Source organism: Anomaloglossus baeobatrachus, chromosome 5 (assembly GCF_048569485.1).
Source record: "Anomaloglossus baeobatrachus isolate aAnoBae1 chromosome 5, aAnoBae1.hap1, whole genome shotgun sequence".
Classification (NCBI taxonomy): domain Eukaryota; kingdom Metazoa; phylum Chordata; class Amphibia; order Anura; family Aromobatidae; genus Anomaloglossus; species Anomaloglossus baeobatrachus.
This window is the reverse complement of record NC_134357.1, coordinates 502320837-502342639: the sequence shown is the minus strand read 5'-3', so window position 1 is coordinate 502342639 and position 21803 is coordinate 502320837. Positions and strand designations below refer to the sequence as shown.

The 21803-nt window shown below is 43.3% G+C and overlaps 1 protein-coding gene across 1 annotated transcript in view; it reads left to right on the top strand.

The window, feature by feature from the left end:
- Positions 1-21803, top strand: part of LOC142312838 (uncharacterized) — a 104200-nt gene that overhangs the window by 26725 nt on the left and 55672 nt on the right. Inside the window, exon 5 of the mRNA XM_075351824.1 lies at positions 4959-6123. Within this exon, the coding sequence (XP_075207939.1) occupies positions 4959-6123 (1165 nt within the window). The remainder of the gene's footprint in view (positions 1-4958; positions 6124-21803) is intronic.

The window sequence follows — 21803 nt, the reverse complement described above, 5'->3', positions numbered from 1 at the left end:
GCTATTTGCTCTTGCATAGCCAGTATTTTCTCCTCTGAGTCAGATATTCTCTGCTCTGTTTCTGCCAGTCTAGATGCGTGTCCACTAATCTGCTTTTGCATAGCTGCTAGGGATGTTTGTATGGCTGTTTCAATGGCCACTTTAATCTCTTTTGACAGAGGTGATGTCACTTCTTTAGCCAGTTTTTTATAATCAACATTGAGCTCTTGTGCATGCTTGTCTTGGCCTGCAGGTGGTGCTGTTTTCTTAGTTCTCTTATTCTGTGCTGGGGGTTTTCCACCCTCCCCCATTTGTTTACAGGATTTAGATAATGGTGTGGCCGGCTGTTTCTTGTTTACTTTAGAAGGAGTGTTACTTTTTCTGACATGCAGCTTCTGCTGGCGTTGATCATGATTAGACACCTTATACTGTGTGTCTGAGTGATCAATCCGGTCTCCAGCGTCTCTGTGCACCCTTTCCTTGCTGCACTCCTCCTCCTCTCTCTCTTGTTCCTCCATGTCACCTTCCTCTATCCATTGTGTTTCTCCCTCTTCAATCCCCTGCAGCGATTTCTCTCCTGCTCCATCCTCCCCCGACCCCCCGCTCTCATCTCCTTCACTTCTCCCTCTCCTGCCTTTCATTACCACATCTTGCACTGGGTACTCCGGCTCCTCCTCCATCAGGCTCGACGGCGCCATGACAGTCTCCTCTTCTCCACGCTGCCAGTCAGGATCTCCACTCCTCCAGGGCCCCTCACCACCACCAGCACTCCTCAGTAAGTACCGATCCATAGCTGCTTGCTTCCTGCTACCAGACGTGCTGCTCTCAGCTCGCTCACTTGCCCGGGTATGTTGTTTATCGTCGGTTTCTCAGAGGGGTGTCGGGAGCTTCCCCTCTATGCTGCCTCCTCAGCCAGGACCGGATCCGGAAGTCCCAGAATTATTTTTAAAAAGGTTAAAAAGCTCATCATGCATAACTTTGTTTCCTATTCTTAAATAGGACAAATATCAGAATTCAGATGGATGCTATCATAAATAGGACCAGTTTGTTCTGTTTGCTTTGGTTGTATATCCGATCAGTCTGTGTCTGGCAGTGTGTCGGTGTGGTTATGGTTAACAACCTTAGGCCACCTTCACACGCACGTGAAAAAGTGGTACAGGTGTCAGTCAGTGTGTTATTCATGTGAACATTTTTACCATTAATGTGTTATCAGTAGTGATGGTCGAACTCGCAGATATCCGGGATCGGTGGGACAAACCGCACAGATAAAGCATAGGGCTACAGGCTGCAGTCCCCAGGTGTGCGGTAAGAGGAACCGCATTCTGCTTTTTTTTATTATTAGTTAAATAAATAATTAAAAAACTAGGGTGCGGTACCCCCAATTTTGATACTCAGCCATGATAAAGCCTTACAGCTGGTGGCTGTTTTTTTCTCAGTCTGGGAAGACCAATGCTTATTGGGCCCCCCACCTTAAAAAAATAGCAGCCTGCAACCGCACAATATTGTCGCATCCATTAGATATGACAGTCCCGGCACTTTACCCAGTTCTTCCTAATTGCTGCGACTAAGCCCTAGATTAGTAATGGGAGCTGTCTATGAGACTTTCCCAATTACTAATCTGTAAGTGAAAAGAAATAAACACAAACGCTCAAAAAATCCTTTATTTGTAATAAAATACAAAAAAACACACCCTTTTTCACCAATTTATTAAACCAAAAAACACCCAGGTCTGATGTACTCCACACGAGGGCTCACAACGATTCCAGCTCTACTACATCTAAAGGCACAGCACGCAGAAATAGAACGTGAACTCAGGTTTTTTTTGCCAAGAGATGCAGATTTGGTGCTGAAATTTCAACAGCATATTACTGCACCCAATCTACACCTCCTGGCAAAAAAAGGCATCTCTACCGCATGCGGTAGTGATGTGATTTTTTTTTTTTTACAAGGAGGTGTAGATTGGCAGCATGAATTTGGTATAAAATTTAATCACCAAATTTGCATCTCCTGGCCCAGAAATGCAATAAACAAACAAAGCGGTTTTGACACTTTTTCAGAGCAGTTTTCTGCCAGGAAGTGTAAATTTGGTGCTGAAATGTCTGCACCAGATTTCAGCACTAAATTTGCATATCTTAGCAGAAAACCGCACCCTAATGACATGAAAACTGTTTTCCAATGCAGCCAATCTACACCTCCTGGAAAAAATTGCATCACTACCACATCATACCACATGCGGTAGTGATACTTTTTTTGCCAGAAAGTGTAGATTAGGTGCAGGAATATGTTGAAATTTCAGCACTAAATCTGCATCTCTTGGAAAAAAAACACGGTTTTCTGCCAGGAGATGCAGAACTGTGAACCAGTAAAGTCAGTGACCACACCTCAGGTGAGGTCACTGACTTTATTGAAGTCAGGTTATCTTCATTCACAAGAGGAGGACCTGGGAACCTCCAACTGTGACCGCAAAAAACCTTAGTGATGTCACCGCTTATCACGCAGCTAATTCAATCTCTGCCTGAAGCCCACAGCAGGTGATCATGTTCTATGACCGTTCCCTGTTACTTTAGATGTAGCAGAGCTGGGACCTCGTGTGGATTATGTCGGACATTACTAATCTAAGGCTTAATGGCAGCAGTAGGCTGTTATTAACCCCTTATTATCCAGAATGCCACTACACCAGGGCAATTGGGATGAGCCGGGTAACGTTCCAGGATTGTTAATTCTAATGGATGCAGCAAAGCTTGGTGGCTGCAGACTACTATTTTTAGGCTCGGGGGTCCAATAAGCATGAGTCTTCCCAGCCTAAGAATTAGAGATAAGCGAACCTTTAGAAGTTCAATTTAGAGAGTACAGTCAAACTTTAGATAAAGTTCAATTTATGACCAAGACTCGACCCGAACCTCAATGGAAGTCAGTAATTGGGCAGTTTGTGTCTCCACCCACATGCAGCTAGCCGTAAGCAGAACACTATCAGATGATGGTGGGTGGGGTTTTTCAAATTATACATTTTTTATTTTTGGTGTGTACATTACATCTGAACAGGCTGATTTTTACCCCCAGTGCAAGCCGTTCAAACACTGCATGCGGGTTGTACAGGGCTGAGCATCAATCATACCCAACCCCACAGCGCTGCTCACTTGAATGGTTTGCACTTGTAACTCACTCGAACTTCGAACCCAAACTGTGTTTTGGTTTTTTTTGTAGTCTGTGTTCAATGCCAGCCCCCAGCTTTCAGGCTTTATCATGGCTGGGTATTAAAATTGGGGGGCACCGCACTCCTTTTTATTTTTATTTTTAAATAATAATAATAATAATAATAAAAGAGCAGCATACGGTTACTCTTATTTTGATACACCACCAAGATAAGTGCACGGTTGGGGGCTGCAGCCTGTAACTATATGCTTTATCTGTGCTGGGTTTCACAATACAGGGGGACCCTACGCCAATTTATTTATTTTTATACCACAATAGTAACCCGCAGTCAGGGACTGTGATTGCCAGCAGTCAGACGCTGTCACACAGGCTGTGGGCACATCTGACTGAAACTAATCACAGACTCCAGGACTGCCAGTGGCAGGGGAAGCAGTAAATGTGTATGAGGCTAATTAATGGCCCCAGAAGAAGAGTGAGTAGCCACAGGAGCAGTTACAACCGCACCGAAGACTCGGTAAGCATAGAGCGTTTGCTTAATTTTCCTTTTATTATTTTTTTTTTTTTTTTTTTAGCTTCCAAATTGCTGGACCTCGATCATTACCCGGAGTTCCCAGAGAACTCCGGGCCCAGGTCTAGCACCCGGATACTTTTGAAACCGCGCGAATCCGGACTTTTACAGTCTGGGTCTCCCCATCACTAGTCATCAGTATTTTCCACGGATCGTTAAAAAATGTGCTTGTTTCCATCGGTGTGATGTACGTGTTTTTAATGGACCCATAGACGTGTGAGAGCCCTTGTCATCTGTGCTGCCATAAAAAGGACATGTCACAGGGTCAGTGTAAAATCATGGACATGTGAGCAGCCCAATAGGTTATAATGGGTATGAGTGGTATTTGTGGGGAAAAAAAAACAGATACCACACGTACTGGAAACATGGACATGTGAAGGAGGACTTAGAAAGTAGAGGAGGGAGAAACTGAGCTTGTCTTGTGCTAGTTCTTGATAAATCAAAGCATATCCTGTGACCAGTGCTGGGGAAATGCTCCCCGAGGGAAAATGTATGAACTTAAAAGAGGTGAAAAAACAGCAATGAGGGATAAAAAGGAAAGGTCAAGGCTGAAAACAGGTAAGTGCAACTTTATTATCTACCAAAACTTAGTCACACATGTGGTTACTGATTGTTTTGGTTTGTTTGTTTTTTTTGCTCAAAAGTGTTCATAGGCTTTAAGCTAGGTGAGCAACAAAAAAACAGGGACTGGCAAACATAACGTTTTCAGATCCTCCCCAGTGCTCCAATATTCATATATTGATGAAGCAAATCAATCTGTCTATTGGCTGCCACCATGTATAAATGAATATAAAGTTTGTTTTAATTTTTTGTATTTTCTGCTTAGTTCCATTAGAAAAAGTAAAAAACCTTACACTTGCTCCAAATCCATGGCTTCTTATATATCCAGCCCCTTGCTCTGCTCTGTGCTAGACTTCATGTACAGTATCTGACAGGGAAGGTATGAGACAGGCACTAACAAATAGCACTGACTTAGAGGCTACGTTATGGGTTTCCACTGATCATATAACTGGTAAAGATTGGTGACAGGAAAAGTAAAACATGAACCTATAGAGAAAACGACTCCCAACAGAAGTGAAAAATTGAAACCGCACAACCTGATAGCCTATCATAATCTAGTAGTCACTGCTTTGTGCTCTATTTTCTTTGTTTAATTGAAAATTGATTTGTATTCTAACTTGTATGAAAATATATAATATTGATATAATTTAAATGCAGTGTTTATGAAAAATAATAAAATGCTAATTATTCTTGGCAGATGAATGCACCAGGAGCTCAGAAAGACATTTGCTATTTTCAGATTTTGCAGCAGATGATCATGGTATTCCACCAGATGCATATGGAGAACATGCCATTATCTCAGATATACCTGAAGACCTTCTCAGAAAAAAACATTCATCTGGTAATGTTCAACAGATCCTTTCTTCTGCTTTGTCTATGACTATTATGCGAACCAAAAATTCTAGGACTGTTGAACATGAGCAAACTCTTAAACAGGAGAAGCCATTTTCATGCTCACAATGTGGGAAATGTTTTAATAAGAAATCACTTCTTGTTGTACATCAAAGAACTCACACAGGGGAGAAGCCATATGTATGTTCAGAATGTGGGAAATCATTTAAACAGAACTCGCATCTTGTTAAACATTGGAGAACTCACACAGGGGAGACGCCATATTCCTGTTCAGAATGTGGGAAATCTTTTAAAGACAAGTCGCATCTTGTTAAACATCGGAGAATTCACACAGGGGAGAAGCCATATTCCTGTTCAGAATGTATGAAATGTTTCATACAGAAAGAACATCTTGTTCTACATCAGAGAATTCACACAGGGGAGAAGCCCTATGCATGTTCAGAATGTGGGAAATGTTTTCATGAGAAATCTAGACTTCTTATACATCATAGAGTTCACACAGGAGAGAAGCCATTTTTATGTTCAGAATGTGGTAAACATTTTATAGAGAAATCTGATCTTACTAAACATGAGAAAATTCATAGAGGGGAGAAGCCATTTTCATGTTCAGAATGTGGGAAATGTTTTAAAGTGAAATCTGAACTTGCTAAACATGAGAGAATTCATACAGGGGAGAAGCCATTTTCATGTTCAGAATGTGGGAAATGTTTTAAAGTGAAATCTGATCTTGCTAAACATGAGAGAATTCACACAGGGGAGAAGCCATTTTCATGTTTACAGTGTGGGAAATGTTGTTCTCAGAAATCTGACCTTGCTAGACATGAGAGAACTCACACAGGGGAGAAGCCATTTACATGTTTAGAATGTGGGAAATGTTTTATTGTGAAATCTGATCTTGCTAGACATGAGAGAATTCACACAGGGGAGAAGCCATTTTCATGTTTAGAATGTGGGAAATCTTTTACACAGAAAACAAGCTTTGTTAGACATCAAAGGACACATACAGGGAAGTAGTGATTTTTCTTTTTTAACAATTTTATAAAAACGTGTAAGAAGAAATGTAAGTCATACACACATGGTCAAAATTGTTGGTTCAATGAAAGAAAAACTCACAATGGTCACAGAAATAACTTGAATTTGACAGCAGTAATAATACATAAAAAATTCTATGAAAATAAACAAATGAAAGTCAGACATTGCTGCTTTTCTGCTTCCACAGAATTAAAAAAAAAAAAAAACACTCATGAAATAGGCATGGACAGAAATTATGGTACCCTTAATTTAATATTTGGTTACACAATCTTTTGAGGCAATCACTGCAATAAAACAATTCCTGTAACTGTCAATAAGACTTCTGCACCTCTCAACAGGTATTTTGGCCCACTCCTCAAGAGCAAACTGCTCCAGTTGTCTCGTGTTTGAAGGTTGCCTTTTCCAGATGGCATGTTTCAGCTCTTTCCAAAGTCGCTCAATAGGATTTAGGTCAGGGCTCATAGGAGGCCACTTCAGAATAGTCCAATGTTTTCCTCTTAGCCATTCTTGGTTGTTTTTAGCTGTGTGTTTTGGGTCATTATCCTGTTGCAAGACCGATGACATGTGACTGAGACCAAGCTGTCTGATACTGGGCAGCACATTTCTCTCTATACTCCCTTGATAGTCTTGAGATTCAAGACACCCTGTGCTAGATGCAGCAAAGTAGCCCCAGAACAAAATAGAACCTCCTCCATGTTTCACAGTAGGGACAGTGTTCTTTTCTTGATATGCTTCATTTTTTCAGTCATGTGAACATATAGAGCTGATGTCCCTTGCCAATAAGTTCCATTGTTGTCTCATCTGTCCATAGGACATTCTCCCAGAAGCTTTGTGGCTTGTCAACATGTAGTTGGCAAATTCCAGTCTGGCTTTTTCATGAGTTTTTTTCAACAATGGTGTCCTCCTTGGTTGTCTCCCTTGAAGTCCAATTTGGCTCAAACAATGATGGATGGTGCGTTCTGACACTGTTGTTCCTTGAGCTTGAAGTTCACCTTTAATTTCTTTTGAACTTTTTCTGGGCTCTTTTGTTACCATTCGTATTATCCGTCTATTTTGATTTGTCATCAATTTTCCTACTGCGGCCACATCCAGAGAGGTTGGCTACAGTCCCATGGATCTTAAATTTCTGAATATGTGCAACTGTAGTCACAGGCATATTAAGCTGTTTGGAGATGGTCTTATAACCTTTAACGTGCTTGTCAATAATTTTCTTTCTAAGCTGCTGAGACAACTCTTTCCTTCGCTTCCTCTGGTCCATGTTGAGTGTGGTATACACCAAGTCACCAAACAGCACAGTGAGTATCTGTAACCCTATACACAGGCCCACTGACTAATTACAAGATTGTAGACACTGGTGATGCTAATTAGTGGACACACCTTGATTTAACATGTCCCTTTTGTCAGATTATTTTCAGGGGTACCATAATTTCTGTCCAGGCCTGTTTCATGAGTTTTATTTTTTTAAAAAAATCTGTGTAAGCATGGTTGAAAAGCAATGTCTGACTTTCATTTGGTCATTTTCATAGATTTTTTTAATTATTATTACTTTTGTCAAATTCAAGTTATTTCTGTGACCATTGTAGGTTTTTCTTTCATTAAACGAGGGGTACCAACAATTTTGACCAAGTGTATAAGGGTCATATATTTACAAGAAAAAAGGAGAACAATTTAGAGCATGAGATGATTATTATGACAAATATATACATATAAAATATTTTAACATTTACATAAACAAGTTGTCCGATGCCGCTCTCTTTCATTCAATGTGGCATCAACAATGGAAAGATGCTGCTATACATGATCGGTGCACCTGCCGTCAAACACCCAGCCCATCTGTTAAAGGGCAATTGCCATCTCCAAGTAAATATACCGATATGTGCAGGGCATTGCAACAGCTTAGGTATTCATGGTTACGACGGAGAGCAACTGTTACTATATGAGTGGCCGTTACCATGAATAACTAAGCTTCAATGTCCTGCACATGAGGTAGGAAATATAATAAATCAGGAGAATGATACTACATTTCTAATTGTAGGTATTTGCTAATATTATTCTTACGCCTACTACATATTGGGATAAGATTTTGGAGATGTGTTAAATATATATATTTATGTATATTATAACAAAGTGTCCTTAGTCATAGTCTAAACACACAAAATCAGGGGAATATTTAAAAACAACACTGTCCAATCATGCTTCAATTCACTTTAACCCATTACAGACCAAGACACAAAATAGAAAAAGACAGATATACTACGGTATCATATACTCACAATTCATTGAATTATATGAGTAGCTTTCGCCTAAACAGAAAACTACTAGAGATGAGCAAACAGTAGAATATTTGGGTTCAAATTATTTGAGCTGAATATTTTCTAATATTCGAGTATTCAGACGAAATAATAAACCCAATACAAGTCAATGAGAAACTCCTATTATTTTCAGGAGGACCTTGGAAGTCGGTTTGGGAGGGCTGTAAAATGCTCCAGTGGATGGGGAAGTGCTGAAACTGAATTAATGCCGCCATTGTACTACCTATAATGTCTAGTTATTCAGATATGTATACTTCAAATGTATATAATTCATAATTTACATGTTGTCTATTAATATACAAGATTGATCTCCAATGCCACATATCTATTATATGTCTTCCGTAAGCAAATATCATGCTGTTTTAGGCTGGTTGCCTTTTTAAAAGGCATGGTACTATCTATATATCTAATGTATAATATCTCCACCGATTGTGCGCATGTTCTGCTGTCCGCGCCTCGGACTTCCTGGTCTGCGTGCATCATGTGACCCAGAGCACTACGATGCTTGCGGGTCAGCACGCGCAGCCCGGAAGTCCCTTTACAAGAGGTAGGTGGCAACATTAACATGCGCCTACGTCACACCAGAAGTGAGGTATTTATCGCAATGACTGACGTACACTAGCGGTTGTCCATTGGCTAATTAAGGATATTTAAACACGGATGTTCCCTCACCTTGACACGCCCCCTTTTGATAAAGCGAGTGGCGAAACGTACGTCAGGGGTGGCGGGACGCATGGCCAGGCAATCTATTTAACATTGTAAGTACTTTGTCCTTATGTGATATGCTAATTATGATATTGTTTGTATTACAATGAGATCGTGTGTTTATAGCCGATCGGGCTATTGTATGGGTCTATGACTCACCATATTGATTATCAGGTGGTGATAAGTAATGCCTGAATGTACATAGTTTACGATAAGGGTGATTGATTTGCATTTATATGTACTTTCCTGTGGTGTTGGGAAACAAAATGGGAGATATGTGCAAGTCAGTCACTTAGGGTACCTTCACACTTTAGCGATGCAGCAGCGATCCAACCAGCGATCTGACCTGGTCAGGATCGCTGCTGCATCGCTACATGGTCGCTGGTGAGCTGTCAAACAGGCAGATCTCACCAGCGACCAGTGAACAGCCCCCAGCCAGCAGCGACGTGCAAGCGACGCTGCGCTTGCACGGAGCCGGCGTCTGGAAGCTGCGGACACTGGTAACTAAGGTAAACATCGGGTATGGTTACCCGATGTTTACATTAGTTACCAGCGCACACCGCTTAGCTGTGTGTGCAGGGAGCAGGGAGCCGCGCACACTGAGCGCTGGCTCCTTGCTCTCCTAGCTACAGTACACATCGGGTTAATTAACCCGATGTGTACAGCAGCTACATGTGCAGAGAGCTGGAGCCGGCAGCACAGGCAGCGTGAGAGCTGCGGAGGCTGGTAACTAAGGTAAATATCGGGTAACCACCTTGGTTACCCGATGTTTATCTTAGTTACCAGCCTCCGTAGCTGCCAGACGCCGGCTCCTGCTCCCTGCTCGCTTCATTTGTCGCTCTCTCGCTGTCACACACAGCGATCTGTGTGTCACAGCGGGAGAGCGCCTTTGAAGAAAACGAACCAGGGCTGTGTGTAACGAGCAGCGATCTCGCAGCAGGGGCCAGATCGCTGCTCAGTGTCACACACAGCGAGATCGCTAATGAGGTCACTGTTGCGTCACAAAAAGCGTGACTCAGCAGCGATCTCGGCAGCGATCTCGCTGTGTGTGAAGCACCCCTTAGTGTTCCACCATATATAGATCTCATTGAGCTGATTATTACGGGGTGATAAGTGATGACCTAATACACATGGCTTTTGATGTTTGACTTGAATCTGTACCTATTTGGGGTGCTTGAAAATATAATGAAAGATAGAGCATGCTATTGTGTATGGGTTATCACTTCTCCCCGGTGGATTCTATCTCGGTGAGCATTACAATCAATAAGTATTGAAACGATGACAGGGATATACCATTGAATTTAACCCCTAAGTAAATGCGATCAGTGTATAAGCTGGATGATATGATTGGTTGAATTGATGGTAGTGATTCATGCCACGTTCCAATGCCTCATGGTCCCCTCACGATCTTTTAGTGAGAAATCTACTGTCATGTGATATTTGATATTATGCTCCATTGATATGATATATGATCACTCTTTATGATGCCAGATAATGGACGAGATGTAATTTTCTGATAATTCTGGAACCATGTGCCCCCCAGGTGGCTCTCTTGTTTGTATATTTATTTGAATACATCTACTAAAAATGAAAAATAAAATATTTAATATTTGCTAATAATTGGTGTTTATTCACTTCTTCTTGGTTGGTTATATCCGATGCCAAGTGGTGTTTGTAAAGCATGGGAAAGATGCCTGGAAGCATTTCTGACTCATAGTTAGTCTCTGGAAATAATATTGTCAGAGTATTACCCACTTTTACAGAGTGACACTAAAAGCTCCAAAACTCAATCTAAATTGTATTTTACAGAAAAAAAAGACTAGGAAGATTTGTTTCCTGTATGTATAATGACTGGTATATAAGGCAGAATAAAAAAGAAAAAAATCCTCCCCTTTTAGCTTATGTTCACATGTAGCGTTTTTATTTTTCTCATTGCTTATCATGCTGAAAAAAAAGTTCACCAGGAAATGAAAGGCTGTGTGTACACACTGATTTTTTTATACATTTTTTTTTATATGTTTGTTGGTGCAGATGTGTCAGAAAATAATCTGCAGCATATCAATTCTTGGTGTGGTTTTGCCTGCCATGTACAGCCCTTCCACCCATGGACTTTATTATGAAATCTGGCCCATAAAAGCTGTATTCCTCTAAATCACACTACAGGGCTGAAGAACTCAGAGACTTCCTGGAGGAGATTACTCTCCCCAATTTGTCTGATAGAGAGAATGCCTGAATAGAGATATAGACCTGAAGGAGGCGCTCGGTCACATCCAAAATGAAAAGGCCCCAGGTGCGGGCGGACTCCCAGGAGAATTCAACAAACTCTATACTCATTTGCTGCTGCCAAGACTCTTGGAAGTGTTAAAAATATTAGCTAATAGATTATCCCGGGTGATCACGTCGGTGATCCATGAGGATCAGACTGGATTTATCTCTAAAAAATCCATTTCCATTAATTTACGATGTTTATTCCTGGAGATGCAGCTGAGTTCTAAAGGGAGAAATAAAGAGAGGGCAGTTCTGTCACTAGATGCAGCCAAGGGCTTTGATAGTATTGAATGGAATTTCTTATGGGCAGTTTTGGAGAAAATAGGTCTAGGTTCCAGGTTTATAGGTTGGGTTAAACTATTATATGCCTCTCCACGGGCCAAGATTCGAGTCAATGACTGTACCACAGCATCTTTTAATTTGGCCAGGGGCGTGAGGAAGGCCTGTCCTCTCCATTATTGTTTGCACCTGCAATAGCGTAATTGGCGGCTATGCTTCGTGCATCAGTTGATGTAAAAGGGTTCGGGGTCGGTGGCCTGGAGCAAAAGGTTTCCCTCTATGCTGATGACCTGTTACTGTATCTTAGGGAGGTGGGGGCATCAGTGGGCCCAGCAATAAATATTATTAAAGAATTTGGTAAACGCTCGGGGCTCCTAATAAACTGGGAGAAATCGTCTCTTTTCCCTATTAATCCGCTCCCATCTAATTTTGCTGCTCTTGGGTTGACGGTCCCAACGGTGGATACATTTAAATATCTGGGGATTGTGGTTAGTGCCCGACCGTACGATTTTTATGCTCAAAACTTGGAGCTACTGTTGATTCAGTTTAGGAACAAGATAGATGTCTGGTGTCGACTCCCATTGTCCCTTATTGGCCATAATAATTTACTAAAAATGGTGCTGAAGCCCAAACTTTTGTATTTTTTTCACAACGTCCCAATATGGATTAATTGGAAATTTTTTAGTAAAATTAAATACTGTTCCGAGAGCTTCTGTGGAAAACACAGTGGGCCAAAATCCACCTTTAGACCCTGTAGAGAGGGAAGGAGGAGGGGAGTCTGGTCGTTCCCAACCCGTGGGTTTATTATGTCGCAGCACAGATGCAGCACTATAGGGGATGGGGAAAGAATGAGGCATACGATGTTGGGGGTAGACTTGTGAGGGGTCTTGCAAGATCTCGACACTCGGTGGCTTTTTTTGATGCAAGAAACTGTGCCAGAGGATGACTGCTTCACCTGACAATGGCATTGTTGTACAAGGTGTCGGATAGAGGAAAGGTGTTGTTGGGAATAGCAGGAGCGACGGAGTACTGGCCCTTATGGCATAATCATGGTCTGGTAGAACTGCAAAAACTAGCGGGTTGGAGAATGTGGGTGGGCAGGGGTGTTCATCGGTTTTCTCAGATCCTTCAGAATAACGGACTTAAAGTTTTGACCAGCTTCAAGCTGAGTTTGAGATACTGCACAGTTACTTCTACCAATATTTGCAACTCTGGCACACATGTGAGGTACAGACACGACATGTGGACATTAGGATAGAGTGAAATCATACTCTTACTGACTTACTGACATTTGATTGTTCCTACGGTATTATCTCTAGGCTGTATACAGTGATGTTGTCCAGACATCTTGACAGGTTCCCTTTGCAAGCTAGAGGAAAGTGGGAGAGGGACTTAAGGCTACTTTACATGCTGCGACATCGCTAGCGATCTCGTTAGCGATGTGAAATTCTAGATCGCAAATGCGATCTTATGGGATCGCACATAGGTCATTTTACGCATGTGCGATCTCGAAAGATCGCACTTGCGATCTAGAATTTCACATCGCTAACGAGATCGCTAGCGATGTCGCAGCATGTAAAGTAGCCTTTAGGCTCTATGACAGAAGAACAATGGGAGGCGGTTCTGTCTCAGACTCCAAACCTTGCTGTGTCTGAGGGCCAATGACTGTCGCAGTTATTCTTATTGCATTGAGTATATAGGACACCTAGTCTATTGCATAAGATGGGGATCCGGATTGATGATCCAAGAGGAACCTCAAGACCCACCTCTTCCAACAAGCCTACAACCTACAATAGCCCTCAGTCCAGTAGACCACTGCGCAACCAGCTCTGTCCTCACCTATTGTACCATCACCCATTCCCTGTAGACTGTGAGCCCTCGCGGGCAGGGTCCTCTCCTCCTATACCAGTCAGTTTTGTACTGTTAATGATTGTTGTACGTATACCCTCTTTCACTTGTAAAGCGCCATGGAATAAATGGTGCTATAATAATAAATAATAAATAATAATAATGATCTTTGTCCTAAGTGCGGGAGAGAAAATGCTAACCTGCGCCATATGATGTGGTCCTGTGGGAACATTGAGGACTACTGGAGGGCAGTATTAGGGTTAATTGGACAAGTCTTTAATATACCTTTACAACCAAGACCTGTTACATGTATTCTGGGTCTCCTGGAGGGGGGATGCACTTGGGTTCACCGGTGTAGATCGGTATTGTGCGGCTCTTCTACCAGGCCAGGAAACTGTTGGCCTACTACTGGCTGGATCCGGCTTCCCTACTATTGGGGATCTCAGGGCAAGAGTAAACGTTATACTTCGGATATACTTCAGGGGAGAGAAAATGCTAACCTGCGCCATATGATGTGGTCCTGTGGGAACATTGAGGACTACTGGAGGGCAGTATTAGGGTTAATTGGACAAGTCTTTAATATACCTTTACAACCAAGACCTGTTACATGTATTCTGGGTCTCCTGGAGGGGGGATGCACTTGGGTTCACCGGTGTAGATCGGTATTGTGCGGCTCTTCTACCAGGCCAGGAAACTGTTGGCCTACTACTGGCTGGATCCGGCTTCCCTACTATTGGGGATCTCAGGGCAAGAGTAAACGTTATACTTCGGATATACTTCAGGGGAGTATACCTTAAAAGAAACACATTAGAGACGTTTTATAAGATTTGGAGGGCATGGTTGAATACTCCGGGTCTTCCCTCCTCGGCACAGCTGCAAGATTGCGTGGGAGACCAGGATCTTCTTCTTATAGCTGGATGATAAATTTACCGGAGTGGGGTGACCTGCACGCTGCTGGGGCATACTGTATATGGTTGCTAACAACATTGGATTGGTTTCTGTTATGGGCAGGGCATTGAAGATTAATATATATTTTGTGACATAAAACTTTGTTGGGCATGAATTACTGGTGCACTGTTATTTAATTTGTGTATTTTTGTTTCTGACTGTAATTTAGATGATAAATAAAAATGAACCTGATTTAAAATTAAAAAAAAAATGTTAACCTTCTGTAACAACTTTTGTCCCTTAACTGTCGAAAGGCCTCCTTCTCATACATTTTGTTTGGCTAGAGCACTTTGGAAGTTAGTCTGGGAGGGCTGTAAAAATGCTCCAGTGGATGGGAAAGTGCTGAAACTGAATGGGAACAGCAAGGGGAAGATGCCAGGATGATTTTCTGACTCACATTTGATCTTTGGGAATAATATTGTCAGAATATTACGCCACTTTTACAGAGTGACATTAAGAGCTCCATAACTCAAATCTAAATTGTATTTTACAGGGAAAAAATATCCAGGAACATTCTTCCTGTATAATGACTGGTATATAAGGCAACATAAAAAAAATTCTTCCCTTTTAGCCTATGTTCACATGTAACGTTTTTGTTTTTGTTTTTCTCATTGCTTTTAATGCTGAAAAAAAAGTTCACCAGGAAATGTAAGGCTGCGTTTTTTATACATTTTTTATACGTTTGTTGGTGCAGATGTTTCAGAAATCTAGATCTATGCCAGCAAAGTCAATAAGAATTCTACAGTGCCCCTAGCGCACGTTGCCTCTTTTTTCTTTGCAGAGTTGATGCAGATAATACTTGTAACATCTGCTTTGAACCAGTCTCAGAATGGCTGACACAGACAGGCTAGAGGCAAGCTGCCCACTAAGCAGGATGCAGAGAACCCCGAAACCCTTTAATCCCTATACAGGAATTTCTAATTACTACAGGGCCCTGGAGATCGCTACCTGTGGAAAGGCTGCAATCTCAAGAAGAGCAGTCGTCAGGCAGGGTCAAACCAGGAGATACAGAAAAGGGACAAAATCGGCAGACAAGAGCGTAGTCAGGAAATCAGGCTGAGGTCAAAACCAGAAATGGGAGCGAGGTACAAAAACGTCAGGCAGGAAAGTAGTCAGAGAGCAGGCATGGGTCAAAACACAGAGATCAATGTACAGAGTAGGGTGAGAACCAGAGACAAGCAGTACTACAAAATTATATCTGGTAATGACCAGCAGACAGGAGGGGGAATAAGAAGGGTGTAGTGCCTTCCTATTGGCTGTAGCTGAAAAGTGGTAACTTCAGCTGGAAGACACATTCCACCACAGTCAGCCATTGGTACTGCAGGTCCAATGGAAACCCAGCTTAGTGGATGGGCAGAGCCTGCGCCCACCAGAGCCACGGACACTGATTTCTCCCCTATCACCAGCATTGCCCATGGCGGAAATACGGCAGCGCCTGGTGATCGAAGCAGATTTCGCAGAAGCGGACTCTGGTGGAGATGTGACAGCTTTGAGGTCACTAGGTTGGACCCAATCAATTATAGCTTGCAGTTTCCCAGGGTCCATCTTAAACCCAATCGCTGACATGATGAACCCTAGGAATGAGATTTCTTGGACGGCAAATATACATTTTTCTATCTTAGCAAACAAGGAATTCTCCCTGAGCCTTTGTAGAACATAGCGGATATGTCCATAATGAGAATCCAAATCAGGTGAAAAAATTAGAATATCATCAAGATAAACTACAGTATATCATGTAATCAGAAAAAATATCGTTCATAAAGTTTTGAAAAACAGCAAGTGCATTAGTCAGTCCAAAAGGCAACATAAGATTCTCAAAAAGACCCTCGTACGTTAAAAATGCCATCTTCCTCTCATCACCCTCCCAGATGCGTATTAAATTATAAGCCTCTCTAAAGGTGGCTTTACATGCTACGACATCGCTTAAGCGATCTTGTTGGGGGTCACGGATTTTGTGACGCACATCCGGCCGCGTTAGCGATGTCGTTGCATGTGACACCTATTAGCGATTTTGAATCGTTGCAAAAACGTTCAAAATCGCTAATCGGTGACATCCCCCCTAATCTCAATTATCGTTGCTGCTGCAGTAACGATGTTGTTCGTCGTTCCTGCGGCAGCACACATCGCTACGTGTGACACCACAGGAACGAGGAACCTCTCCTTACCTGCGTCCCGCCAGCAATGAGGAAGGAAGGAGGTGGTTGAAGATCCAGGTGCAACCTTTCTCTGCCAGCTGATCTTGGATAGGCTTGGTGTTGATGTTCAGTTCTGTACATGCACCGACGAAGTTGCTTCCACGGTCAGACCTCAGCTGTTTCACTGGTCCTCTGATGACAAGGAACCTTCTCAAGGCATTGATTAGGCTGGAGGTGTCCATGGACTCTAACACCTCAATGTGAACGGCTCGAACATTATTGCAGGTGAATAACACAGCCCACCGCTTACTGTTTGCTTAGCCACGTCATGGTCCGAAAACGTTTAGGCCAACGTAGGTGAAAGGTGGCTCTGTAGAAAGTCTGTCTGTAGGCAAGTCAGCCATTTGTTGGTACAGTTGTTTTCCCCTCACTTTACGGCAGTGCACACAATCGTGCAGTATATGTGCTACACGTCTCTTCATTCCAATAATCCAGAGGCCTGCAGACCGTAACGTGCCCTCAGTGATTAGCTTGCCTTGGTGTTCAGTCTTTTCATGGTGGTGTCGGATCAGCAAGACTGTAACATGGCGTTTGTTGGTAATGATGAGAGGATTTTGTTCTGCAACTCTCTGAGATGAGCTTGGTTTAAACGACCACCAACTCTCAGTAAGCCGGAACTGTCCATAACTGGGTTTAAATTGGCGAGAGGGCTTCTTAACCCCTTTACGACCGCCGATACGCCTTTTAACGGCGGTAAATAAGGGTACTTTTTCCGATCCGCCGCTTTTTAACGGCGGTCGGAAAAAAGGGTCTAGCGCCCCCCAGAGTCAGAAAATTTCCGGGGTCTCAGCTGCCGGGGGTAGCTGAGACCCTGGAGATCATGATTCGGGCCGGTTTTTCCGGTCCCCAGTCACGTGATGACCGGTATACACCGTATACCGATCATCAAGTTATAGCAAATGACCGCGCCGGTAAAAAATGATTTATCTCCCATCTGGCATGATCAAACATGCCAGATGGGAGATAAATCTTTTTCCCGGTTCCCTCCGGTCCCCCGGTGTCCCCAAAGTGCCCCCCCCGACCCCCAACCCCCTCCCGAAAATCCAAGATGGCCGCGCGCACCGGCGATCACAGCAGCGCGCCGGCCGCATTTCCACTGTTCCTATGGTTTCTGTCGCATGTGCCATAACACATGCGACAGAAACCTGCTGCCTAGGCCCTGCCGGGTCCCCCCCTATCCCCCCCGGTGTCCCCCGGTGTCATACATACCTGTCGGAGCCCTGATCCCCCGCGGCCCCCTCCTCCGGCTCCTTCACAGCAGTTGCCGGTCACATGAGCAGAGCAGATGACAGCTTCCTGTGTTCAGGACGCTGGCTGCTGCTGCTGCTGCACGGAGTCTGCAGCTGTGACCCAGGGAGGGTGGGTGCAGATTCTTTGCACCCACTCTCCTCAAATGGAGGGTCTGCCCTCCTAGAAAATGGGGGATACGTTCCCTGAACGTGTCCCCCATATTCTAGAAGGTCCAGAGTCGACGTGGGACGTCCAAATGGATTATAGTGGATTTTTTTTTTCTTTTCAATAAATTGGTCAATCAGGGAATGTTTTGGGGAGTGTTTTTTCAAATAAAATTTTTTTTGTTGTCAATTTTTTTTTTTATTACTGTCAATTAGTTATGTCGGGTATCTGATAGACGCCGTGACATAACTAATTGCTGGGCTTGATGCCAGGTGACATTACACACCTGGTATCAACCCCATTCATTACCCCGTTAGCCAACGCACCAGGGCGCGGGATGAGCTGGGGCGAAGCGCCAGAATTGGCGCATCTAATGGATGCGCCACTTCTGGGGCGGCTGCGGCCTGCTATTTTTAGGCTGGGAAGAGTCCAATAACCGTGGCTCTTCCCATCCTGAGAATACCAGACCCCAGCTGTCAGCTTCACCTTGGCTGGTGATCTAATTTGGGGGGACCCCACGTTTGTTTTTTTTTTTAATTATTTATTTATAAATAATTAAAAAAAAAAACAGCTTGGGGAGCCCTCCAAATTGATCACCAGACAAGATGAAGCTGTCAGCTGTGGTCTGCAGGCTACAGCTGTCTGCTTTACCCTAGCTGGCTAGCAAAAATAGGGGGGACCCCACGTCATTTATTTTAATTCTTTTTTTTTTTTTTTGGGCTAAATACAAGGCTAGGCATCCTTTAGTGTCACATGAAAGGCACTAAAGGGCGCCAGCTTAGAATATGCAGGGGGTTGGGACGTTATATATGTTTGACATTTATCCATTCATCCATTGTAGCATTTTAGGCTGTGTGCCCACAATCAGGGTTTGCAGCGTTTTGGGCGCAGAGTGTTTTCCCTGCGTCCATAACGCTGCGTTGTGCAGTAGAAGCACAGTGGCAGGATTTTTAGAAATCCCGTGCCCACTGTGTTTCTTTTCTCCGCAGCATAAATCGACCTGTGGCGCAGCTTCCCGAGCCTCAGGATGTCAATTTATGCTGCGGAGATGAGTGTTCTTTGCAGGTAGAATAGAACTAAAGTCCACAGCAGCCTGAACCCAAATCGTGGGCATGGGCAGCTGCGTTCTCCCGTGGACAACACTCACATTTCTGCAGGAGGCTGACACTGTGTACTAGACGCCGTGTCGCTGGATCATGGCCACATAGCCTAAAGGCTACTTTACACGCTGCGATATCGGTCCCGATATCGCTAGCATGGGTACCCGCCCCCATCTGTTGTGCGACACGGGCAAAATCGCTGCCCGTGCCGCACAACATCGCGCAGATGCGTCACATACTTACCTGCCCGGCGACGTCGCTGTGACCGGCGAACCGCCTCCTTTCTAAGGGGGCGGTCCGTGTGGCGTCACAGTGACGTCACTGAGCGGCCGCCCAATAGAAGCGGAGGGGCGGAGATGAGCGGGCGGAACATCCCGCCCACCTCCTTCCTTCCTCATAGCGGCCGGGAGGCAGGTAAGGAGAGGTTCCTCGTTCCTGCGGTGTCACACGGAGCGATGTGTGCTGCCGCAGGAGCGACGAACTACATCGTTACTGCTGCAGTAACGATAATCGAGAATGGACCCCCATGTCACCGATGAGCGATTTTGCACGTTTTTGCAACGATGCAAAATCGCTCATCGGTGTCACACGCAGCAACATCGCTAATGCGGCCGGATGTGCGTCACCAATTCCATGACCCCAACGACTCCGCATTAGCGATGTCGCAGCGTGTAAAGCCCCCTTAACAGTGAGAAATTTGTTGCTACAGCAACAGTTTTGTGAAGTACCTGTGGATTCAAAATGTTTACTATACTCCTGAATAAAATCCTTGAGGGGTCCAGTTTCCAAAATGAGGTCACTTGTGGGGGGTTTCTGATGTATAGGTGCCCAAGGGGCCCTGCTAATGTGACATGGTGCGCGCAATTTACTTCAACTTTTCCAAAATTCAAATGGTGCTCCTTCCATTCCAAGCCCTCCCATTTATCCAAACAGAGGTTTTTGGCCACATGTGGGGTATCCCTGCGCTCACAAGAAATTAGATAACAACCTGTGGGGTACACGTTTTGTTGTTGCCTCTTGAAAAAGTGAAAAATGTGTCGCTAAATCAACATTTTTGTGAAAAAAATGAAAATTTCAATATGGCAACCTAAGCTTATCAAATTCTGTGAAGTATTCGTGGATTCAAAATGCTCAATATACACCTAGATTAAAGCCTTCAGGGGTCTTATTTCCAGAATGGGGTCACTTGTGGTGGACCTCCACTGCTTAGGCACCTCAGGGGTTCTCCTAATGCAACATGGCGTCCGCTATTGATTCCAGCCAATTTTGCAGTCAAATTGCACTCCTTCTCTTCTGAGCCCTGTAGTGTGCCCAAACAGTTGATTTCCACCACATACAAGATATCACCAAACTCAGGAGAAATTGCGCAATAAATTTCATGGTGATTTTTTTCCTGTTACCCTTGTGAAAAAAAAGCTACCTGGTTGAAGTAACAATTTTGTGGTAAAATTTTATTTTTTTATTTTCATGGCTCAACGTTATAAACTTCTGTAAAGCACCTGGGGGTTCAGGGTACTCACCAAACATCAAAATAAATTCCTTGAGGGGCCTAGTTTCCAATATGGGGTCACTTGTGGTGTTTTTTTGCTGTTTACGTACCTTAGGGGTCCTCCAAATGCGACATGGTGCCCGCAATCTTTTTCAGCCAAATTTCCTTTCCAAAATTCAAATATTGCTCCTTCCGTTTCAAGCCCTCCCATTTCTCCAAACAAAGGTTTCAGACCACATGTGAGGTATCACCGCGCTCATAAAAAAAGTGGGTAACAAACATTGGGGTCAAATTTTTGGAATTACCTCTTGAAAAAGTGAAAAAATTGATGCTAAAGCAACATTTTTGAGAAAAAAATGAAAATTTTCAATGTGACAACGTAACGTTATCAAAATCTGTGAAGTACCTGTGGATCCAAAATGCTCAGTATACCCCTAGATAGAAGCCTTAAGGGGTCTAGTTTCCAAAATGGTGTCACTTGTAAGGGGTTTCTGCTGTTTAGGTACCTTAGCGGACATGTAAATGCAACATGGTGCCCGCAATCTATTTCAGCCAAATTTGCTTTCCAAAATTCAAATATTGCTCCTTCTGTTCCGAGCCCTCCCATTTGTCCAAACAAAGGTTTCTGACCACATGTGGGGTATTGGCGCGTTCATAAGAAAGTGGGTAACAAGTTTTGGGGTTCATTTTGTTGTGTTATTTCTTCTAAAAGTGAATAAATTTGGGGTAGAGCAACATTTTAGGTAAAATTTTATTTTTTGCTTTTTTTCATTCCACTTTGCTTTAGTTCCTGTGAAGCACCTGAAGGGTTAATAAACTTCTTGGATGTGGTTTTGAGTACTTTGAGGGGTGCTGTTTTGAGAATGGTGTCACTTTTAGGTATTTTCTGACACTTAGGCCTCTCAAAGTCACTTCAAATGTGATGTGGTCCCTAAAAAAATGGTTTTGTGAATTTTGTTGAAAAAATGGGAAATTGCTGATGAACTTTGACCTTTTCTAACTTCCTATCCCCAAAACATTTTGTTTCAGAAATTACGCTAATGTAAAGTAGACATGTGGGAAATGTTATTTATTAACTGTTTTGTGTGACATAACTCTCTGGGTTAAGGGCATAAAAAT